The sequence below is a fragment of the Macrobrachium nipponense genome, chromosome 1, assembly GCF_015104395.2.
Source record: "Macrobrachium nipponense isolate FS-2020 chromosome 1, ASM1510439v2, whole genome shotgun sequence".
Lineage (NCBI taxonomy): Eukaryota > Metazoa > Arthropoda > Malacostraca > Decapoda > Palaemonidae > Macrobrachium > Macrobrachium nipponense.
The window spans coordinates 35,609,245-35,633,928 of record NC_087200.1 but is presented as its reverse complement, the minus strand read 5'-3'; the positions used below and the strand labels follow the sequence as shown (position 1 = coordinate 35,633,928).

Here is a 24,684-nt window from a genome sequence, read left to right as displayed (position 1 = left end):
GAGGCCCTTTCTCCCATTTCCACCCCAGACCTTTCGATACAATGCTGTGGGCCCATGACTGAAGGTCCAATGGTCCCAAAAGAGATACAGTCTCCCGCCCACCTGCGGAGTCTCACTGGTTGGTTGAGGTCTTACCTCCTCTGCCTCCTCTGAAGCCTCTGCCTCTAGAGCCAGCTCTCTGTTGGAAGGCACCTCTGGTTCTGCTACTCCTTGCATGCTTGTTGTAGCCACGAAATGCTCCTTGTGACTCAAAGGAGGCATTGAAGGCTAGGGAGGTTACTAAGGCGGTTGAAGTCGAAGGTTGCTGAGTTGGTGGACTCTGCACCAGGACAAACTGTTGCTGTGGCTGTGCCTTGGATGTTGAAGGCTTGCCGATCTGGGAGACAGGAACCGCTTGAACAACTGTCTGAGGATGAGAGGACTGGAAAGTCTGGTATTTCCTCGGCCTCTTCCTAGCTTTGGATTGTGGTCCGGGGGCCTCAAACTTCCTTTTGATGGGAAGTCCCCAACGGAAGAGGTTGGCACCCCAGATCGAAGCCTTTATGAGCCTGTTTGGTTCGTGTCTTATGGAAGCATTCGCAAAGACATGCTTCCTGCAGGCTCACCTAGCCACTATAAAGTCATACAGGTCTGATTGGAAGGCCTGTAATAGTGACTTTGTGTGGATCCGAAATAGAGGCTCATCTGCAAACGTCATAGCAGTCAACTCCGCCATGGTGACCGAGTTAATCGACCTACTCAGCCTGCATCTTGCCTCGAATTCTGCTTTGACCATGGGGTCCGGAATTCTAGGCAAACGTTCACTGAATTGGGCGGAGGCACACTCTGGATCGAGTCTGCCCACCGTGAACGTTCCCGGAGCCTCCGCCCAAAACTCCATATCGCTGGGGAAGAGCAAGGAGGTAGCCTCCGTCTCTTTTAGCTGAGGCATAGGTTTGTCCTCTACCGCAGCTTGCAGAGTCAATTCTGCCACCTTCGACGTACAAGGAGTCGGAACTCCTTGTGGGGCCACAAACATCGTAAAGCATCCTTTATGGGGTGTCAACTTTGTGTTGACACAGTCCCAATCTGTGAGGGTGCGGACCCATGCAGACTGGGCCTGGTCCATAGGGTAGATAACTGTTTCCTTCAGGACTTTGTCTACCCTGACTAGCGCATCTTTGGCTAGTCTAGCGTAGCCTGGAAAGGGAAATTGAAGGCCCGCCGGGAAGAACTCAAAGTCTTCTACCGGTCGGGTTCCGCAACCTTCGATCGTCAGCTTGCCGTCCGAGAACGGGGCATGCAGAGCTAACCGCCACGGGTCGCTCTCAAATGGCAGCAGCTTGGATGCATCCGGTACCGTCACGGACTGTGGTGTGGTTCCGGACTGGAGGAATCCGGACACCAATTCCCCCTGGGCCTGTAGCCTCTGGGTCAGAGACAAGATAGATTGACCCGAGGTCTCTAGGCCTGAGGCAAGTCGAGTGGACACCGTTTCAAGTCTGGAGTCCACTACCTTGCTCATCTTCATCATGAGAAGATTTGCTAAAACCTCCTGGTCGAAGCCGGACTCCGCCGGCCTGGCTTTGGAGGACTTGGCTCTCGACCCCTTGGGTGGGGGAGAAGCTTTAGAAGAGGAAGTCGACGGCTTGGGAGATGACGACGACCTTGCAGAGCCTGCCGGAGAAGGCTCTGATGGTTTGGATACCTTTGGCAGGGATCTTGTTTTCCAGGCCTTGACCTTGGGGATTACCGAGGCCGATCTATCCCAAGTGGGGGCGGACTTCGTAGGGAAGCCCTGGAAAGAAGGGGGAGAAGGAGTGGGACTAAAAGGGAGACTACCTGTCTCACTTACCTCCCTACCTACCTCCTGATCCTCTGTGGCCATAGGTTCCCTGTGAAGGCTGATGGCCGCGACTACTTCTGTGACGATGTCACACAAGCCCTCTTGGTCCTCCGGGAGGGGTTGGGTCTCCTGACGGATGCCCTCAATAATGGGAGCCACCACAGACGCAGGTACAGCCGCCGAAACCGGAGCGCCCGGGTATAGGAGGGAACACAGCTCCTCCGACAGCACAGCACGTAGGGCTGGCCGGATTTAGCATTCCTCCTGAATCCTCCCACCCAGGACTTAAGGGACGTCATCGACGCGGTCGTGAGTGACAAACTAACCTTTAAAAATAACCAAATTAGGATCCCCCGTGTCAAAGAAATTTTCTAAAGTCAATCGTATAGCAGAAATTTCGCAGAAACAATGAGGCGAGAATGTTACTTACCGACTCGTCTGACACGATCCTCACCAGTTCATAACAAACTGTGCAGGCCTCTGGGTGCGAGACCATATTCCCCTCTACCGGGATGGCGCAGTTGGCATGAGATCGGCAGACCTCATGCCCGTACGGCCTATATAGGACAGCCGGACATCCCGACACCTGGCAACAGACCATCTGTATGTTGAAAAGTCAAATGAGTATCATCAAATAAAGTTAATTCCGGCCAGATGGGTGCACTTTAACTAGATATTTGATCCGTAAAGGCAATATCGGGTATAACTTTCAACTTACTTGTTATTAAAAAAGCTCTGGATGTCTCCGTCTGCTCCGGAATCCGTCCTCGGGATCGGAAAGCTATAACCAGCGGAGAGGGCCTGATACGAGCAGAACAGGGGAATAAGGTAAGACCTAAGCCTGAGTCTGATCGCATCGCAGCAGATTAATACAATGTAATCAAATGTAGGCACATTATCTGAGCCCCGTTCCGTCCCCACCGAAATGGGGAACAGCGATAGCAAAGAAGATGGAAAACTGAGCGACGGAAACAGCGGTACAATAAACTCCGGTATATACTTCCTGGCATGTGTGATGGAAGACCACACTATGTCGGAACCAATACGGATCCGGAGACATACCTACAGAGGCTAATAAAACAAGTTCTAGCATAATCTCTTAAAGGCTTCACCTACTCCAGAGTCCATAATCCCGTTATCATAACAGTAAGTGCCGGCGGAGACGGGCTGATACGAGCAGAACAGGGAAAAAGGTAAAACCTAGGCCTGAATCTGATCGCACCGGGGAAGAGAAGCAATTCTAAGGTAACTAGAAACGCAGCTCTAAGCCCAGTTCCGCCCCCACATGAGTGGGGAGGCGGAGACAACAGGGAGAATAGACAACTGAGCGGCGGAGCAGCAGTACGTACAATCCGGTGTATAGCCTGCTGGCTGGTGTGATGGTAGACCCCACCTGGCCAGAGGACCTATGGGCCCGGAGACATATTAAAGAGATTACACAAAATACTAACAACCAATCTCCTCCGACTAATCCCCCTGGAAAAGCTAAATGCTCTAGCGGTCGTTCATCAAAGGATTACTTGAACTGCAAGCTAGCTAGGCAGCGCCGGACGAGAGCAAGGCAGGGGGGGGTGTGTCTGGAGGAGAGTGGACAAGTCGTGATCACCTGGCCACAGCAACCGATCAGTGAGCCATCACCTTTCGGGAGCTGTAACAAGCCTACCACTAAAGGGAGCAGAAGACGGTAGGCCAACTGACACCCTAAAGGGGGCAAAGGCCCAGGCTACACACAACAAGACAAACATAAAATAAATGATGAGGAATTACTGGAAGAATTGCGAAAGAGGAATAACAAGTGGGGGGGGGGGGGTAATGCACCCAGCAAGGACCCAGCCTAACCCTCTGAGATCGGTACAGATCCGGTCATGTAGGCTAGCCTGGCCTCCAAAGGACGTCATGAAGTGGACGGATAGAACCTAACAAAATCCTCCAAAATCAAAAATTCCGATCTGGTCAGATATGATAGGTCTTGGCCCAACAAACATGGCACAAGAGGGACTCTCTGTTCTGGACTGCTCTTCCAGCAAGCACAATGGCCTGGACAGGAGGTGGTAAGAGTGGGGCCGAAAGGGTGGAGGGGCAGGACTGCCTGACCTACCTTCCAAAACCTAGCCTAGGTCTGGTCGGGTAGACCAGGGAAGGGTATCGCAAGGAATTCCAACTTCACAAAGAATATGAATATTATAAACGTGCATATAGTAGAGTGCATTACTGACTAACATCGAAAAACACAATAAAAGAATGCATGCATGAATATCGCGAGAGAGATAGAGAGGAACCGTCCTCTCCACAAAACTGGCGTACTATAGGCTAGCTTAGAAGCCAAAATACATTACTCGCGTATAACATAGAAAATAAATAGTACGTACGAAGGGGAACCAACACGGGACTGAGGACAAAAGCCAAAGGCTAGAGTAACGAAAAATAAACATATAACAAGAGACCTCAGAGTAAGTCAGGAGCAAGTTAGGGCCTACGACGTAAGGATAAAATTCGTAAAACCAAAGCTCCAGAAAACGACAGGAGCTAGAATAATGATGGGGTATACAAAAACAGTTGACTAAACAGTGAAAAGCAAACAGTGAGGTAAATATCATCATAGAATACCAATGGGAAAAAATGCATGCGGCGAATGATGCACCCAAGATGGCGGATGTAAAAGGAGCGTCACCCTGGTTCGCGAGAACTAAGGGGTCAAATAAGGGCTAAAAAGGGATGCATCATGGAATACTCAACTTAGATGAAGAAGCTTGGGGCTCTGGAGCAGACATGGCTTAGTCAAAAAACACAGGAAGAGGGCAGCGAGAAAAACACGTGCGGTCACTGTACCACGCTGATACAGGAATGAAGCCTTCAGGCGAGAGTTGTAGTAGTAGCGAGTGGAAGGTAGATGTATTGTAGTCCTTGTAACGGCACCTACCTAGAGAGGGGTTTTGAAGGGAATCTTCTAATTGGCAGAAAACCTGTGGTAGTGGCTTCCACTCGCCCCTGTGTTTATATCGACACCCTATGGGTGAGCGAGCTGAAGGTAGTAACTTCAGCATTCCTTTTAGCTTTTTCTCTAGTATATTTAGCATCTATTTATACCTAGAAATGCGTGCTACAGGAGCATTTCACCGGCCGACACAGGTCAAGCCCAGAAATCTTTCCATTTCACACTTTTAAATAAGGATAACTCACTCTCTCTCTCTCTCTCTCTCTCTCTCTCTCTCTCTCTCTCTCTCTCTCTCTCTGGAACAAATCTAATGAAAACATCTTGAAAATAATTGAAGAAGTTCCAAATAAAATCCAAGTGGTCAAGAGACTCATAAAGAAAATATACATAAACCAACATATTCCGACAAAGAAAATGAATAAGGTGAATCTTGTGAATATACTAATTGATGCATTAGGAAAAAGAATGCCAAAAGCATGCAAACTGTGTAAGGTTTGGTATAGCATAGTCAATCCACAAAACCTAATCAGAAAATGTGCTGCATGCAACATTCCGACCCATCCACAGTGTGCTGAGGTAATACAAGATTTGAGAAAAGATACAAGAATTTTTTGTTCAACATGTCTATCATGGATAGACAATGTTATTAAATCAAGATTGAATGTACAAATAGTTGAGGATGAAGAAGAAGAGGAAGAGGAAGAGAAGAAGAAAAAGAAGAAGAGGAAAACGGAAGAGAAGTAAACAAAAATGAAATGACAGAAAAAAATAAGGAAAACAAAGAACAAGATAAAAGTATGGATGCAGAGATACTCATTGATACTACATATGAGGCAATAAAGCAGCATACCTACGAAGAAATAAATTACGATATGACAACAGAAAAGCAAATCCCGAAGAGGCTCTACCCAGATCTATACAATGACGGGAAAAGAGGAAAAAATAGACAAGAAAGACAAAATCTGCAACCTTTTGAAAAGAGGGAATTGCAGATTTGGAGAAAGATGTTACTACAAACATCCTAAGATATGTCAAAACTATGAAATATATGGTAAATGTGCATACTTAGATGGATATGGGGATGATTGCAGAGATCTGCATCCAAAAATATGTAAAAACCAAAAATAAAAGAAGGAAAAGGATGTAAGTTCGACAAAAAATGCAAATATATGCACCCTGTAGCCAAGAATCATAATCAAATAAATAACCAACCAAGTAATAAAATCCAAAATAAGAAAGAAACAAATAAAGAGAGAAATCAAGAATATCAGGTAAAAGAGAAAAGCAAACCACCAATGAGATATGCAGAGGTGTCAGCAAAAAATTTCAAAGCATCAGCTCCGAAATTCTACTCAAGAGATAATAACTGTATTTATTATGCAAGAGGATATTGCAGAAACGGAGAAAATTGCAGATTCAGACACAAAATGAATAATTATGATGAAGGAAGATCAAATATTATGGAAAAGTTGGATTTTTTAATGTCAGAATTTCTGGAAATGAAAAAAAGAACAACATACCAGAACAGGAAAGAGACATGGAAAATCCTTATTACTATCAGTATTAAATGAAGGAGAAACACGCAAACCATCATAGTGATGAATGCGCAGGGTTTAGTTATGAGTAACTCAAAAAGAAAAATAGAGTACTTAGAAGAACTAACCCAAAATGAAAGAAAATAGATATAATGAATAATAAGTGAAACCTGGTATTCCCAAGAGACTGGGAATGATGATCAAATAAAGGGTTCCAAACTTATAGATCAGATAGAAAAAATAGGGAACTAAGGGGAACCGCAATATATGGGAAAGACAAAAAACAAGGAAGGAAAAATATATGAGAAATATAGTAACTCAGAATGTGAACTAATAGCGGTAGAATTTGAATCTGAAAAATTGATGAACATAGTAATATATAGACCTCCTAATACTAAAGAGTTTGACTTAATAATTGAAAAATTGGATGATATATGTAGAAATCACAAGGACTGGACTATTCTCCTATCTGGTGACTTCAACTTTCCTTTCGTAGAATGGAAAGAACGAATAGGAGATTGTGGTTGTACTTATACATATAAAAAAGAGAGTAATAGTAGTGCAGAAGATAAGAGGCAATTTGAAAAGCTATTAGATATGCTACTAGAATACAACATTCAACAAATAAATCACCTGCCAACAAGAAAGGAAAATACTTTAGACCTAGTATTTGTGAACGAGATGAATTATGTTAAAGAAATAATAGTTTATAATGCGAGTATTTCAGACCATAATGTCATAGAATTAACAGTTCATTCCAAAGCAAGTGAAAATAGAGATAAGCAAGAAATGAAAAAGTGGGAAGGATATGGAAAATACAACTTCTACAGTAAAAAAAATATAAAAATGGTCAGAAATTAATGAAGAATTAAACAAAGATTGGGATAACATTTTCGTAAGTGATGACATAAGGGTAAATACGGAGATATTATATAATATTGGAGATAATAGTGGAAAAATATATACCGAAGAAGAAAAGTAAAACATCATTCATGCATACCAAGAGACAGAAGAATCTTGTTCCAGAAAATCAGAAAGTGGAAAAAAGGTCTTGCAAAAGAAAAAAATGCATGGAAAGTTATAGAACTAAAAAGTAAGATAGAAAATGCAGAACAAAAGATTATACAATCAAAAGAAAATGAAAAACGGGACTTGGAAGAAAAAACCCTATTAAATATCAAGCAAAACCCCAAACTATTATACTCATATGCGAAGAAGATGAATAAAAGAAGAATAGAAATAGGCCCTCTGAGAATTGAAGGGAGATTAACGAATGAAAAAAAGGAAATTTGCAACATACTGGCAGAACGATATAAGAGAGAATTCACCCCTAGAATAGATAATGAAGATAATGATATAGAAGCAAGGGATGAAAATAGTGAATATTTAGCTGACATAGATATTAATGAAGCTGATATTGTGCAGGCTATTAATGAAATTAAAAATGGAGCTGCTGCAGGGCCTGATGGAATTCCTGCTATTTTGTTAAAGAAAGTAGTTCATTCTATCGCAAAGCCACTTGCAATATTATTAAGACAAAGTGTAGATACAGGCAAGATATATGATGAGCACAAATTAGCGTATATTACCCCTACTTTCAAAAGTGGATCAAGACTAGAGGCAAGTATTATAGGCCTGTGAGTCTAACATCACATATAATGAAAGTGTATGAAAGGGTAATGAAGAAAAATATTATGAAACATTTAATAAAAAATAATTTGTTTAATAAAGGACAACATGGTTTCGTACCCGGAAAAAGTACACAAACCCAACTGTTAGTCCACCGTGAAAACATATTCAAAAATATGAAAAGCGGAAATGAAACAGATGTGGTTTATTTAGACTTTGCAAAAGCTTTTGATAAAGTAGACCATAATATATAGCGAAGAAAATTAGAAAACACAATATCGTGGATAAAGTAGGAAGATGGTTAAAAGAATTTTTACACAACAGAAAACAGATAGTTATTGCAAACGACGAGAAATCGGATGAAGCCAAGGTAATATCCGGTGTGCCGCAAGGTACGGTGTTAGCTGCAATACTGTTTGTTATTATGATTGAAGACATAGACAATAATGTTAAGGATTCGGTAGTGAGTAGTTTTTGCAGATGACACAAGAATAAGTAGAGAAATTACTTGTGATGAAGATAGGAACGCTCTACAAAGAGACCTTAACAAAGTATATGATTGGGCAGAGGTAAATAGATGGTATTTAACTCTGATAAATTTGAATCATAAATTATGGAGACAGAGAAAGAAAGCTATATGCATATAAGGGACCTAATAATGAGACCATCACAAATAAGGAAGCAGTTAAAGACCTTGGTGTGATGATGAATAGGAACATGTTATGCAATGATCAAATAGCAACTCTGTTGGCAAAATGTAAAGCAAAAATGGGAATGTTGTTACGGCACTTCAAAACAAGAAAAGCTGAAACACATGATTATGCTTTATAAAACATATGTTCGTAGTACACTTGAATATTGCAATATGATATGGTACCCACACTATCAAAAGGATATTGCACAAATAGAGAGTGTACAAAGGTCCTTTACAGCTAGAATAGAAGAAGTTAAGGACCTAGACTACTGGGAAAGACTACAATTCTTAAAATTATATAGTCTGGAAAGGAGAAGAGAACGCTACATGATAATTCAGGCATGGAAACAGATAGAAGGAATAGCAGAAAATATCATGGAACTAAAAATATCAGAAAGAGCAAGCAGAGGTAGATTAATAGTGCCCAAAAATATACCAGGAAAAATAAGGAAAGCACACAGGACATTAATCCACTACGCACCAGCATCGATAATGCAGCGTCTATTCAATGCGTTGCCAGCTCATCTGAGGAATATATCAGGAGTGAGCGTAGATGTGTTTAAGAATAAGCTCGACAAATATCTAAACTGCATCCCAGACCATCCAAGATTGGAAGATGCAAAATATACCGGAAGATGTACTAGCAACTCTCTGGTAGACATTAGAGGTGCCTCACACTGAGGGACCTGGGGCAACCCGAACAAGATGTAAGGTCTGTAAGGTAAGGTAAGGTCTCTCTCTCTCTCCACAAGATATGTATGTCATGGTGGTAACTCTCTCCTTCTGTTTTGGCTGGAAGTGTTAGAAGTATGTATAAATATCTTTAAGAGTACTACTGCATTTTATGACAAAATAATAATTTACAGTATACTAGTTCTCAAATAATATTAAGTTTAAATGAGATTAAACAATAATAATAAAATCTCTCTCTCTCTCTCTCTCTCTCTCTCTCTCTCTCTCTCTCTCTCTCTCTCTCTCTCTCTCTCTCTCTCACTTTTACATATATCTATTTGTTTCATGGTATGCTAAATAATCTCTCTCTCTCTCTCTCTCTCTCATGTATACTTATTTGTTTCATAGTATGATAAAGAAATCATTTACCTAATAACTAATTTTCAAATATTAATAAAATCAATAAAAGAAATTGAGATTCCAAGTCTTTTTATCCACTTCGAGAAAGGAGTAAATGATAGTCTGATAAATGTATCGTCACAGGGGAAGGAGTGTTGCCCATAGAAGTTCATTTCAACCTTTTGATATTTTAAGATTTTTTTCTCTCTCTCTCTTCATTATTATTCTCTCTCTCCAAAATAATTCATAATTTCACTCTTGATGGTCAGATATAAGTCAATGGCCCATATTTGTGGACTCATGTATTCACGGATTTCTCTCTGGAACGTATGACCCCCTTATTTGTGGGAAATTCACCTATTCACAGTATTTTTCTATGAGAAATATCCACAAACTCCTGTTTTATAAATTTCACCATAAAGTGCACTTTTTGTGATAAAACTATTAAAAAAATCAGGTATATACATTTTTAGTGGGCTTTTCTTGAGTTTTAACTAAAAATTATGCAGTTTTAAGGGTTTCTATAGACTTTTCAACTATTCAGATTCTAGTCATTCGCGGGGGTCTGGTACCCATCCCCCGCGAGTATGGGGTGAACACTGTATGATGTTGCTGATTCAGTGCTCTCTCTCTCTCTCTCTCTCTCTCTCTCTCTCTCTCTCTCTCTCTCTCTCTCTCTCTCTCTCTTGTTACTTGCTGTACGTATATATTTTTAATGGTAAAATGTTTAAGAGGACTTTGCTTTTAGAAGAGTTCTAAGTATTCATGGGGGTCCACTGTATGTATTTTCTTGCATACATACAAAGCATATTTTCATGACTAAATACATTTTTAATGATGAAAAAAGATTTATCAATTTTCAAATATTAGTCCTGTAAAAAGTTAATGTAAACACAGCAAAATTTCAATAACAATTGGTTTTTCTTAAAAGATGCTTCCCCCAAGCCAACTTTCCACAGATAAACAAATCTTAGGATACCATGATGCCCTCCGATATCGGCTGTACACTTGATGTGATGATGGAATTGTGGGTATCGTGCATATCTCCTTGATTAGCCTCACTGCGTAGAGAGTACTGACAAGTAGACGTAATTGCGAAGCTGTGTTTAATGTAACACCAAATATCCATGTGAATTATGCCGAAAATGGCTCCTAAAAAGCACCCTTCTTCTAAGGCTTCTGGCAGAGCCTAAAAGATAGAAGGCCATCATGAAGCTCAATGTGAAGGTGTAAGTTCTTGATACGTTGGAGAGCAAAACTTTTGCCGCATGTGGCCGCCATTTTAATGTGAATGAGAGCATGGTGAGATACATTAAGAAAAAAAGTGTGTGAAATCAGAAAAAGTGTAAGCATGACCTACTTTGGTACAGCTAAAACAGAGTTGACAGTGCAAAATGAAATAATCATATGGATGGATTCTGGACTCCCGTACTGGATCAAGAACTGCCATAAGAAGAACGTGCCCCTTGACTCCAACATCATACGCAAGAAAGCACAACAGCTCTGCCAGCTGTTATCAACTGGTATGGAAAGCAGCAACATAGAGGAACAGGAAGGCGGCAATCTAGAGGCATAGGAAAGTGATGAAGAAGGGGAATTAGAATTCTTGGGCTTTGATGAACCTGCACCTGAAGAAGATGAAGAACATGCAGAGAAAGAGCCACAACCAGGACCATCATCAGTTTCCCAAGGTTTTCAGGCGAGAAAAGGAGTTCCTCCCTTCCAACACCACCTCTCTCCTCCAGCCTATGGACCAGGATATGAAGACAATCTACACTGGGAACTCCCTCCAGCACCTTTGATGCAATGGACCATTATAGTGAATTAACGCTGAAAGAGCATTAGTGTAAATTCACGATTGCCTCGTGTCTGCAATCGGCCAGTTGCTGAGGGACGTGAAGGAGGAGACCCTAAATGCATGCTGGAGTAAGTTGTGGCTAGATTATGTCTATAAATATGGCTTCTCTCCTGAGGGAATCCAGCATTCAGCCATTAATAAGGCAGTCCAGTTGGCGAGATTTTTTGGTGGTGAAGGCTTTGGCGATATCACTGAGGATGAAGCCGCCACCATCATTGATGCCCACTCTGACCCCTTAACAGACCAGGATTAGGAAGACCTGACAAAGTCTGCCAGCGAGGAAGATGACACTCCAGGTTCTGGAGAGGAACAGGAGCAGGAGAACGAGGGCCTGACTTTGGAACGCCTATCCCAAATTAGGAAAATGATAAACGGGGCTCAGGAGTTTGTTGCAACATGTGATCCTTACATGGAAAGCTCCTTAAAATTTTCAAACATCCTTGATACAGCATTGGAGCCCTATAATCAAGCCCTCATCACCATGAAGAAGCAAAGACACCAGCTGCCAATCACCATGTTCATCACACATACACAGAAGGACCATCCAAAGCCTCCCCAAACCCCTGAAGTAGTGCCTCCCAAATTGCCTGAAGAAGTGCCTCCCAAATCGCCTGAGTTAGTGTCTCCCGAAGCGCCTCCCGTAAGTGAAGAGGCGCCCTTAGATGTGCTATAACTCCTCTGCTTAACTGTGCAGTCTATTTTCATTGTTATTCATCAGACTGCACAGCTAATTCATCTTCATCATTTCTAATCAACATTTATCACTGGCGAGTACCCTATTAATATATGTTGTACTAATGTATGAATTTTTTTAATGTTCATACATATTTTTGTTCTCTCTCTCTCTTGTAATTTCACATACAATTGTCTCACTTGTAAAAAGAAAACTGGACGGCTTGAATAGTAAATGTATGAAAGAAAATATACATGACTGAATACCAATAGGGGGACTGGATTATTTTCAGACATACGTAACTACGTCATACAGTACATACATATATTTTTAACCATAAAATATAAGATTTACTTCGAAATAGTATTAATAATATTTTAAAGATTAATATGTACAATAATAGGATGATAATTTAATGTACATTTGATGTAGGATGGTATTTTTAGGGATTACTTTGGTGTTTACACATCCAAGATAGGCAGTTACTAGTATAAGCATTTTTAGAGGGGGGTTCTAACTATTCGCGGGGAGTCTGGTATGCATCCCGCACAAATACTGGGGTCCACTGTACAGGCCTGACTTAATCTAGGGCTATGGGAAATGACAATGGCATCCAATACTTCGGTCAAGATAGTCTTTGTAAGTAAAGACTGATGTCAAGGCTAGAAAATGAGGTTAAGTGAAGAAGAGCGAGGACTCATGTGAAGACCTATAAAGGCAGTCCTGCTTATTGATGGCCTTGGTCATCAGCGATCCAGTTTTATGGCACTTGTCTAGCACCGATAACCGCTACAAGTGCCGATACCAGGGTATTGGCACCAATAAATACCTAACAGAGGTACCATTAACTGGTTATTGGTGCTGATAAACCCTGAAAATTGGTCGCTGATTTTCAGTTATCAGCGATTTTTGCTTATCATCAAGCTGGCGGAATGGAAACCCAACCCCCAATAACCCGGGAACTGCCTGCAGTGCCGCAGAGAGGTCGGAGCACAGGTCCCCAAACTGAGAAAACCTGTCTCAGAAGACAGGCCTTCTGGTTCATCTTCATTCTGCAGACAACCGAGTAATCTAGCAAAACATTGTGCAGCCTCTCAAACATCCGTGCAGACCAGCTGCCGACTCTGTATCTTCTTAAGTAGCCATGCAGACACATGGACATACCATACACTTGACATCAATTTGTACAGACTGAAGACTATGCAGAACTGTATGTAGCAGAAAATAATAACAGGAGAGCACATAAAAAAAATACTGTGATATAGCAATCATCCGCAGGCCAGCTGAAATCCTCTAAACAGAGGAAGACAATAGCTTGTGAGTCGATGCTGGTTGAAAAGCACCAAAGCTCCCTCTTCCAAAATTGATGACAAGAGCGGACAATTCTAAATCTAATCCAACTATACTTGCCCACATCAAGCAGCAATCCAAGGTGATGACTCAGAAAGTTCTAGGGAGTCTCCAACTTCTTAGCCAAGGTTCCTGGTTCCAGTCAAGACAATCCAGAAACTAGACAAAATCTTCCACAAGGAAGATAGTTCTCTCATAGTACTAGAGCAGGAGTACTGAACACTCTTACGCCGAAGCAGTAAAAAAAAAATTGTCTCCCGTGTGCCGGAGGTGTTTCAGAGTGAGCGCGGAAGCGGAAATTTTTTTTTTTTTTTCAAAAAATCACAGCGCGCTTAGTTTTCAAGATTAAGAGTTCATTTTTGGCTCCTTTTTTTTCATTGGCTGAAGTTTAGTATGCAACCATCAGAAATGAAAAAAATTATCATTATCATATATAAATAATGCGATATATGATAGCGCAAAAACGAAATTTCATATATAATTGTATTCAAATCGCGCTGTGCGCAAAACGGTTAAAGGTAACAAGTTAATTTTTTTTCGTTGTAATGTACAATAAATTGCGATCATTTTGGTATATAACACATTGTAAAACGATAAAAGCAACACAGAGAAAACATTATCACAAAATAATGCATGAATTCGTAACGCGCGGACGTAAACAAATTTTTTTTTCAAAAATTCACCATAAATCTAAGTATTGTCCTAGAGACTTCCAATTTCTTTCAAAATGAAGACAAATGATTGAATATTACTATACTGTAAGAGTATTAGCTTACAATTGCAGTTTTCGACCATATCTGATGAGTTAAAGTTGACCGAATGTCAAATTTTTTTATATATATATATTTTATATGCAATTATTTCGGAAATAAGAAAAGCTACAACCTTCAAATATTTTTCGTTTTATTCTACATGAAATTCCGCACATTTTCATATATAAAACTCTATGAAATGCCTAATATGAAACGGAGCAAATATTCCGAGAATGGGACGTACGCATTTCGGGGATTTGTGGCGGAGAATCCGCGCGCGGAGGGAAGGAAAGATTTTTTTTTTAAATTCACCATAAATCTAAATATTTTGCTAGAGACTTCGAATTTATTTCAAGATGAAGATAAATGACTGAATATTACTAGACTGTAAGTTTTAGCTTACAATTGCGTTTTTCGACCATTTCGGTAGAGTCAAAGTTGACCGAACGTGGTTTTTTTTCTATTTATCGTGATTTATATGCAAATATTTCAAAAATTAGAAAAGCTACAACCTTCAATTATTTTTAGTTGTATTCTACATGAAATTGCGCACATTTTCATATACTATAAAACTTTATGTAACGGCTAATTTAAAATGGTGCAAACATTACCACAATCGCAACGTATGATTTTTTCTGAAGAGTTACCGCGCGGACGTAAAGAAAATGTTATTTTTTTCATAAATTCACCATAAATCGAAATATTGTGCTAGAGACTTCCAATTTGTTGCAAAATGAAGGTAAATGTTTGAATATTACTAGAATATAAGCGTTTTAGCTTACAATTGCGTTTTTCGACCATTTCGGTAGAGTCAAAGTTGACCGAAGGTTGAAATTTTGGTAATTATCGTTATTTATTTGAAAATATCTCAAAACTGATAAAAGCTACAACCATGGGTTGTTCTTAGTTGTATTGTGCATGGAATTGCGCACATTTCCATATATAAAACTTTATATAACGGCTAATTTTAAAATGATGCAAACATTACCACAATCGCATGTATGATTTTTTTCGGAAGAGTTACCGCGCGGACGTAAGGAAAAAGTTTTTTCATAAATTCACCATAAATCGAAATATTGCGCTAGAGACTTCCAATTAGTTGCAAAATTAAGGTAAATGATTGAATATTACTAAAATATAAGAGTTTTAGCTTACAATTGTGTTTTTCGACCATTTCGGTAGAGTCAAAGTTGACCGAAGGTTGAAATTTTGGCAATTATCGTTATTTATATGAAAATATCTCAAAACTGATAAAAGCTCCAATCATGAGTATTTTATTGTTGTATTTTACATAAAAATGCGCACATTTTCATATATAATACTTCATGTAACGGCTAATATACAATGGTACAAAAATTATGTCAAGTGACGAAATAATTTCCGAGATGTGTCACAGATACTTTTTAGTGTGGCAAGAAAGAAATTCGCACTTGCGCGCCTGTGTAACGATTGTAAACAAAACAACACCTTGATCCGTTGAACTCCAGCATCCCCCAAGGCGCGTGATTCAAAAGTTTTAGGCTGGTAGGCCTATAAGTATTTTTCCGCGAATTTAAAAAAAAAACTTTTGTAAGTCAACATAAAATACCTCCAGTCGGCACACGGGAGACAAAAAATGTCGACGTAAAATACGTCCAGTCAGCGTAAGAGGGTTAACAGGGGGTATCCATACCCCCTTGAGACTTGATCTCTGGATATTTCTATATATTTGACTTTAATGTGTCAATGTATACATGGGTATATTTTGTAAGTAAATAACCATATAAAACTATAAATGCTTTTGATTTTCTTTATGGTCTATTCCTTGCTATTCATAACTAACGTATGTGTTAAACTAAGTGTATTAAGTTATATTGTCAACAAATGGGACTTAAGTGGACTTAATCAAAGGGGGTTTGGAACCATATTGGGCAATTCACTGGGGGTTTGCAGTCATCAAAAGGTTAAGGGCTCCCTTACAAGAGGGAGGAATGCCGAAGGCACAAGCCTTTCTCTCTTCCTGACAAAAGTCACTCCTCAAAATGTCACTGTGCACAAAGGACAGGGCTGCAATAGTAAAGGTTGTAGTAACGTCCTGAACTCTAAGTGAAGGTGGAACTGATTGAAGAGTTTGTGAGAGGATAGTAGGCACTTGGCAAATGGGGACTGGTGCCGACTACTTGGAAGCTGGAGCCAGGCATTCCATTGGGAAGTGGCACCCAAGAAAAAAACAATAGTATGTTCTAAGGAAAAACCAGGCACTGAGGGTTATAAAAGTGTTGATTGAAAATTACGGAAGGCTGCATGATTTGCATGTCATCCTTGTGCAGGAGCCATGCTAATCTTCTCTGTATCATTCTAATCTAGAAAAGGTATTGCTGAAGCAAGTACTTCGGACACTGGGCGCTCAGTCACTTGACTCTAGGACGGGGTCACCGGTGTTCCATTGACCACTGGGCAAGCACTTGGCGCCAAATAGAGGGGTCAGCCTAGCAAGCTGGAGCCCGGTGCTCAGGAAGAAAACCGTTATTGAGTTGTGCTCACACTACATCTTCATCAGACACCTTTCCAGCGGCTGTCTGTTGATACCTGGATCACAGGCTCAACTGAGGGGCACTTATCCAGGGCCAAAACCCCTCAAACTCCCTTGGACTGCCAGTATGTCTCCCCCCAAGTTTAGGGGAGTATGACAAGGACTTTAGGTCTAGGATATCTGATGGGCTGGATAGCTGCCTCTTCCACTTTACCTCCACAAAGACACCTTTTCATGGGATGTCTACCGATACCTGGGAATATGCAACAGGTTTGACCGAGGGGCAATTACCTGGGGTAATTACCACCAGCCTTCCTTGGACATTCAGTATGACTTCTCCCAGGTTTAGGGGAGTAAGACAGTGACTTAGGTCTCCACCCTGTGGTAGGGGTGTATGAATACTACCACCGTAGGTCCTGCATTTCGTAAAAGGCGAATAAAAGGACAGCTGCTGCCTTGCAGTCGTATATTTTTAGCAAAAGGCTAGGCCCACCGCCAATAACTGTGGAAACTGCTGCCTTGCAGTCTTACTGTTTAGTAAAAGGATAGGCCCACCACCGATAACTGTGGAAACTGCTGCCTTGAAGGTGGACTTTTTAGTCAAAGGCAAGGCCCACTGCCAATAACTGTGGTTGATGACAGCAAGAGCATGCAGTCATAAAAACCCCTTTGCCAAATAATAAACCATGCCTGATGTTGTAAGGAAAGGCACATTAGGCAAGTGGCCCCTTAGCATAGGGATAACGATGGGAAAGAAGATGGTGACTTAGGTCTAGGAGAACCAGCAGCCTGGATAATCATCTCCTCCATTGCACAACACTTCATTTTGCAAGGTTTATTTTCTGTTAACCCAGAAACAAAACTGGCAATGGCATGGGAAGGAAGCGAGAGAGCCAACCACAGAAGCAACATGGATAAAAATGTAGGGTTAGTAGTAGGTGAGAAAAAGTGTATGTCAGCACTGTGCATGCCTCTGGCTGTCTGCTAAAGATGCCACCTGTGGGCACTCAGGCACTTATGGGAGTCTTTTGGCTGCCTAGAGTACGAGTCGCTGCCAGATGGTAGATAGCACCAGTGGGGTCAGCTCTGTGCACGCCTTGCTGTCTACTACAAATGCCGCCTGTGGGTGCTCTTGGGGGCTCAGGCGCTTATGGGCACTTCTTTGGGCGCCTTTTGGCTGCTAAGGCACGAGTTGGTGGCAGATGGTAAATGGCGCCATTGAACAACATGAACTGGCATCAGGATGTAGCGGACGCCAGCAGGCGCTTCTGGGTGCTAGAAGTGTAGTACGTTCATGATCTGCAAATCAACCTAGATGCATGTCATCCTCGCACAGGAGACATGACACGCTCCTCAGAAACGTTCCAACTTAGTAAATGTATTGACGAAGCAAATACTAGCAGTAGAAGCAGTCCCCAGTTATCAACGGCCTTGGTTATCGGAGATTCAGTTTTATGGGGCTTGTCTAGCACCTAAAGCTCCGAATTTTGGTTATCAGCACCAATAGTAGAGTATATCTGCACAACAATACATACCTGACAGAGGTGCCATTAACTGGTTATTGGCACTGATAAGCCACAAAAATCACTCAATTTCAGTTATCATGAAGCCATCGCAAAGGAACCCCTGCCGATAACCAGGGACTGCCTGTATGCACAATGTACTGCCAAAGCAAATACTGAGACCGATCCTTGGCGACGATACCTACTTCTTCCATTAAGCACCGTTCTATCCTTACTACTTACTGTCCTTACACTTTTCAATTCTGCAAAGGAAAGTGGGAGGGTTAAGGTAAAATTATTTACTAACAGCTAGCAAGTAGATTAGGTTCGGTAAACAAACATAGCAAATCTTTGGCCTAAAGGAACAATGAAACATTCAAGAATTACTTTTAAGGCATTTATTTATCGACGGCTTGCAAGAAGCCTACGCCCTGTAAACACCATTCGAGAATTTACTTGAAGGCAACACTAATCTACTGGCAGCTTGCAAGGGGTCTAGGCCCAGTAAACAAAGCAATGTAAAAGCTTTGGCCTAAAGGAATGGTGTAAGGTACAAGAATTGCTTTTTAAGGCAACACCATACTGGCAGCTTGCGAGTGCCTATACCCAGAAAACACCATTGATGGCTTGCAATTAACCTAGGCCCAGTAAGCGAAACATAATGCAAAAGTTTCAGCCTAAAAGAATCCCATAACATATGAGAACTAGTATTATTGATGGCTTGCAAATAGCCTAGGCATAAACAAAATATATGACCTAACAGATTTACTTTTAAGGCAAAATTGTGTTTATGACTCAATAATTTCAAAAAAAGAAAAAAATCATCCTGAGATTTCATGAAGGTTACTAAATATGCCTTCAGTGGACGTGTACATCACTGGAATCCAGTTATAGTATACATAAGTGGAAAATAATGAATAAGCTGCCACCAGTACTTGGTGTTTTCACTAAGCCCTACAGAACAGAATGAGGTTATCTGCTAAAGTCATTCCTAAAATTCCCACTAGTGGGCAGAATTTGTCACCTATACAGACATTTGAAGTGTTACCCACGAATTTTAAATTTAAGCTGCCATATAAGTGGAACTAATATCTATGTAAATACTTGGTAAGTTACTTATATAAAAATGCATTTTTTACTTGAAAGGGTTTGCTGGGACCAAAACTGATCAAAAACAATTTGACAGAGCACATAACACTCAGGTATAACAGTAAAGATCTTTACATATAAAAAAGCATCCAGTCTTCAGAACATTGTAGTAGGCTGAATGTGACTGATAGTTTCTTTTCATATTTTAATGTTTATCTGCTTGTGCAGGTGTAGGATTTGGTTATTTTATTATTCATGATTGTTTTTAGGAGAAAGTGATCTTAATTAATGCTTCTTTTTCTTCTTTTTTACTTGCAGTTTGCCTTTGTGAGGGAGTTAAGATAGGATCTGCTCCCCTTCACCTGAACCTTGGGAGCCTACATATATAAATAGGATTTGCATTGGCAATCACCAAATAAGGCTAAGAGCTGGAGAGGCTGAAACCAGCCAATGGAATCAGAAAAGTACCGATGGAGTAAGAGGAAAAGCGATTAAAAGCAGATAAGACATAAGTGGTCATAATACCATGCTAGGGAAGGAAATCAAGAATAAATTTCCAAAGGCACATCTGTGGTTCATTCAGCTTTTACACTTTAATTCAATTTCTGCAAGGAAGTGTAATGTTTAGACTGAAGAAACAGAAAACTAAGCCACATTGCAGAAACAAGGGCACCTGGTCAGGACACTGTTGAGTTGTTTATAAAAAGTTTATGGGCTCCCGGCTCAGGTGGAAGCCTCAATTAAGTATACATAGTGTATGGAAAAGGGGATATCACCTCCTAAAGGGAGACAGAAAAAAATTAAGACTGCTTGAGGTCAATCAAGGAAGTGAAAAAAGTTAATGAAATAGATGCTGACAGTGAGAACCATGAAGTAAAGAATATATAATAATTGCTTTCTGATTTACTGAAAGCAGGGTTTAATTAAGTTAAGGTTCTCCTGATAGTTAGGGAGGAAACACTATAGATTTAGGGTTAAGAATTTGGTTTAGGTTCTTCAGGGGGTCGAGGTAGTATTAAGTTAAGTTCGGTATAAGAGGATGAGTTTTTGAAGAATTACAATGACAAGAAAATTTAATTTTCTTTTTTGTAATACTATTAACGAAATAAATAGGGTTAAGGAAAAGTTGAGACTCATTGAATAACTTCCAAATCTTTTCCCATCATACTGCTCCAATTGTGTCCACATCAAAAGCCCCTATGTAATGGCTCTGAATTTTCTCTAAGTTCATCAATGGGATGAACACGTTATACTAACGGAGATTTGTGAACTCTCAACACTGGAATATTTAGTTCCACGTTGGCCGAGTGCATTTTGCGCTCGGCTACCATTCCGGTGGTTCGAAGTTCGATTCTCGGCTTGGCCAACGCAGAACCAGAGGAATTTATTTCTGGTGATAAATTCATTTCTCGATACAATGTGGTTCGGATACCACAATAAGCTGTAGGTCCCGTTGCTAGGTAACCAACTGGTTCCTAGTCACGTAAAAATATATCTAATCCTTCGGGCCAGCCCTAGGAGAGCTGTTAATCAGCTCAGTGGTCTGGTTAAACTAAGATAAACTTAAAACACTGAAATAACTAGCAATGGTTATAACAAAAGAATAATCTGGCAATGCACCCCAGGTCTATTTGGTGTGTATTTTACTACTTCAAGGTTGAATTATTATAAACTCAATTCATAATGGCTGAATCAAACATTGGCGATTCAAGACCATGCACATTGTTACTGACGAAAATTTGCTAATTAGGATGCCATTACGATGCAATTACGACCAAATCTCCAACAATCGCCATGGATTGTTACTGCATTGCCGAGGTTGACAACTTGCAACAAGTGATGGTGGATCCGTGACACCACCCAACACATACACAGTCAGTTCATGCCAACTGTCATTGTGCAACGCTTATACAATGGTATTGCTACTGATGCAATGGCTTCGCCGCTTGCCATAGATTGCACAAATCGTTAACTCACAATTGCGACATGCACCATCCATTAAAACATCTGCCATCACTTGGTGCACATCGCCAAACTTGATGGCCCTGTAGCAATTCATGGGGATTTGGTTGCACTGTAATTACATTGTAATTAGCACATTTTTGGCAGTTACACATTGTGCATTGTTGAATCACAAATGTGTGATTGAGCCGCTATCATTTTTTTTTTTTTTTTTTTGTGACCCCAAGCATGCATTTCATGGTGATGATCACCAAAACCAGCCATTACGACATGCACGGCCTTCAATCAACATGTGCTTCTGCCACGAGGATATTTTATGAGTCTTGGTCTGCTGATTGCAGAGATGTCAATTTTATAAATGCTACATATGTATTACAAAGCTTTGAAGTAGCTGACCCTGTAAGGGGCTAGTGTCCACAGTATGCATTGAGTAGCACTCTGCAGACAATACTAAAAGTTTTACAAAACATCTCTTTGGGCCCATCTGTACTGTTTTTTTACCTTTTACGTTTCACAAATTTCTATGGTTTCCTAGGGTGTTTTTTTCACTGGTCAGAAGATTCCCAACATACCAAGCTAAATATGCCAAACAGTGATAACTGACTGGAAAAAGGATTATTAAAATTATTATAATAATAAAACACTATCAGAGCAATAGTATCACGCTTCTAGACTTTCACAAAGCTCACTCAAAGGATATGATCTTAAATGAGAGCTGATAGCAGAACATGGCAATGTTGAAAAGTTAGGCAGCTAAGTGAGAAGAGACTAGGGGAATGGTTGATGAGTACAAAGCAAAGCAGCTTAGGCCAATGGGACACTGCAAAGAACCTTCAGCACCATCCGCAATGCAAAATGCACATTACTGTAAGCAATAAGCACAAGGGGACTGAGCAAGGAAACATTCATTGTACAGAACAAGGCAACATACACAGATGTGCTAGTTAACATACTGAAAAGGATAAATTTTTAATCAGTTTGTATTTTTCATAACTAACAAACCTTTGGTCTTAATGCAGGGGAATTTCTCTAACACAACTTGCAACAGAGGGAAGTTGAAGACCCAAATACACTAGAAATGTTCACAAAACAATTAATCAAGTATTGACTCCAACAGAATAATATACACTACATAAGGCTAGTCCAAGAGATGTAATGGAGATAACAGGGTATAAATATCCTAAATTCAGGTCATCATGTGATAACAGAGAACGCCATTGAGACAAAATTACAAGAAGTCAATGAAAACAAGGTTGTGCTGCAAAATGCAGCAAAAAATGTTATGCAAACAAGTGTTTACTAATAGCAAGTGCAAAGACAATTGATACTTGATAAGCCAAGTCTTCATACTACATATAGCAACACTAAAATGACTGCATTCAGTTACGTAAGGACGGATGGTATGGCAACTGTTGCCTAAATGGCCAACTTAGGTTATCCTTTATTTTAGATTTATGATTGTGTAATTAGAGGCCAAATAATGCTCATTTCGAAGGTGTCAGAGTTATTTTTGTTTTCAAAGGTATGATAACATCTAGTGGACTAATAATTCTTGAGTTGTACACCTGGATACAAGTCTCATCCCCAAAAGGTGGTCTTACTTGTACCAAAACAACAATGACAATGACATCCAGCTGGGTTGAAACCCATGCAGAAATAACAAGACCAGTTCAAAGTATTAAAATGCAGTTATGATACCAAAAAAGGTTAAGTAATAAATCGGTGATTCAGGCGAAAATCACCACTATATTACATCAGTGTTTCACAAGAGTCAGTATGGTAACTACACAGCCTAAAGGTTATCATTTTCTTACTTACATCAACAATCTTCTGCTTAGCTTCTGACAGGGTGAAGAACTGCTCTTTGTCAACAGTTAACAACAATAAGCACGCCTCACAATCATCAGCAAGATATGAAACATGGCCATACAAATATCCACTGAAAAGAGAAAAGCATTTAGCAATGAACTATAGTATATTATATAAAAACATTAACAATCAGTTATCCTTAAAAAAAACTGACCAAGACACATGCAATCACCAAGAAAGCCATTTTCAAGATGAGTGCATCCTAAAATGATTTGGCATTTTGTAATAAAAATGAAGTTTTCATAATAAAACTAATATTGTTATACTTACCTGAACACCTGAATTAGCCCTGGTCACTGACCAGCCTGAACTATATCCCCACAGATTTACCAACAAAGTGGGTTCTTTAACTGTACTTTTAACTGTCAGTGCTACCAACGCTGCAGGTAAAATGTAGCCAAATGAGTTACCTGTGTTACTGTTGGCAATGCTGCTGCAAATACCGGCCACCAGAGGCCTGCCTCCTCAATTGAGTCATTCACTATCAAACTGAAGTGGGGAGGAAGGCGGAAATCATTCAGGTCAGGTAAGTATTACACTATGACATTTTTGAAAGTAAAATGTATTTTTCCCTAACCATCAAACCTGGAGTCCTTTACTTAGGATAGATTGCAGCTCAGCTGAAACTACTGGCTAATTCATTCTTTTATAAACCAAGGTAGTAACTACTGGGCTGGTAGTTACCTGGCCCCCGGCTGTGGGGAAGCACCACCTCCCCACCAGCTCACTGAGTCTTCAATTTGGTTACAGCCAGGACTGTGATGTTGACCCTTGAATCAAGGGTGGGTGTTTGGCGGGACCATACAAGTAAAGGACTCCAGGTTTGTATGGTTAGAGAAAAATACATTTTACTTTCAAAAATGTCATTTCTTTCTATACCGTATGCAAACCTTCTGTCCTTTATTTAGGAGACTCATCCTAAGGTAGGGATGGAAGTCCTGCCTCACTGGCTGAGAATGGAACCCGGGATGCCAGGACCTAGGCTTATAGCTTGGGTCGTGGATCTTTCACCCCACGAGCCATGGTAAATGTGGCCTGATGGCTGACAGCCTGGGCATCAAAGCATGAGCGTAGAACTTCCCTGGTGACCAAAACCAGGCAATATAATTATAACGGGTTTGTTGGGTTGCAGCACACTCCCCCTCAGAAAGAAGTGTGGAGACTGACTTCTGTGTGTCTACAGAAAAACCACTAGTCAGACATGGATTGCTTACCAGTATCAAAACCGGTGATGGAGAACGGGTTTCGATGCTGTGGCCCCAAGAAAGGGAATAAGGTGAAAAAAAAATAGGCCAGTCATACTTTCACATTCACCCCCACCCTGATACGGAACCTCGATCCTCGATTCGATACTTCCGACCTCTGAGGGCACGGAGGCAACTAAACCACTTGCTGAGCGGCTACCACAGGACCAAGGTCAGTTGTGTC

At 40.6% G+C, this 24,684-nt stretch overlaps 1 protein-coding gene and 1 non-coding gene across 2 annotated transcripts in view; both read right to left on the bottom strand.

Annotated features, from left to right (window-relative positions):
* LOC135219232 (vacuolar fusion protein MON1 homolog) overlaps positions 1-24,684 on the bottom strand; it is a 169,035-nt gene that overhangs the window by 25,994 nt on the left and 118,357 nt on the right. The window contains exon 5 of the mRNA XM_064255825.1: positions 23,206-23,326. Within this exon, the coding sequence (XP_064111895.1) occupies positions 23,206-23,326 (121 nt within the window). The remainder of the gene's footprint in view (positions 1-23,205; positions 23,327-24,684) is intronic.
* On the bottom strand, positions 16,587-16,692 carry LOC135220393 (U6 spliceosomal RNA). The gene has a single exon (XR_010315697.1). It is a non-coding gene; the product is annotated as a U6 spliceosomal RNA (small nuclear RNA).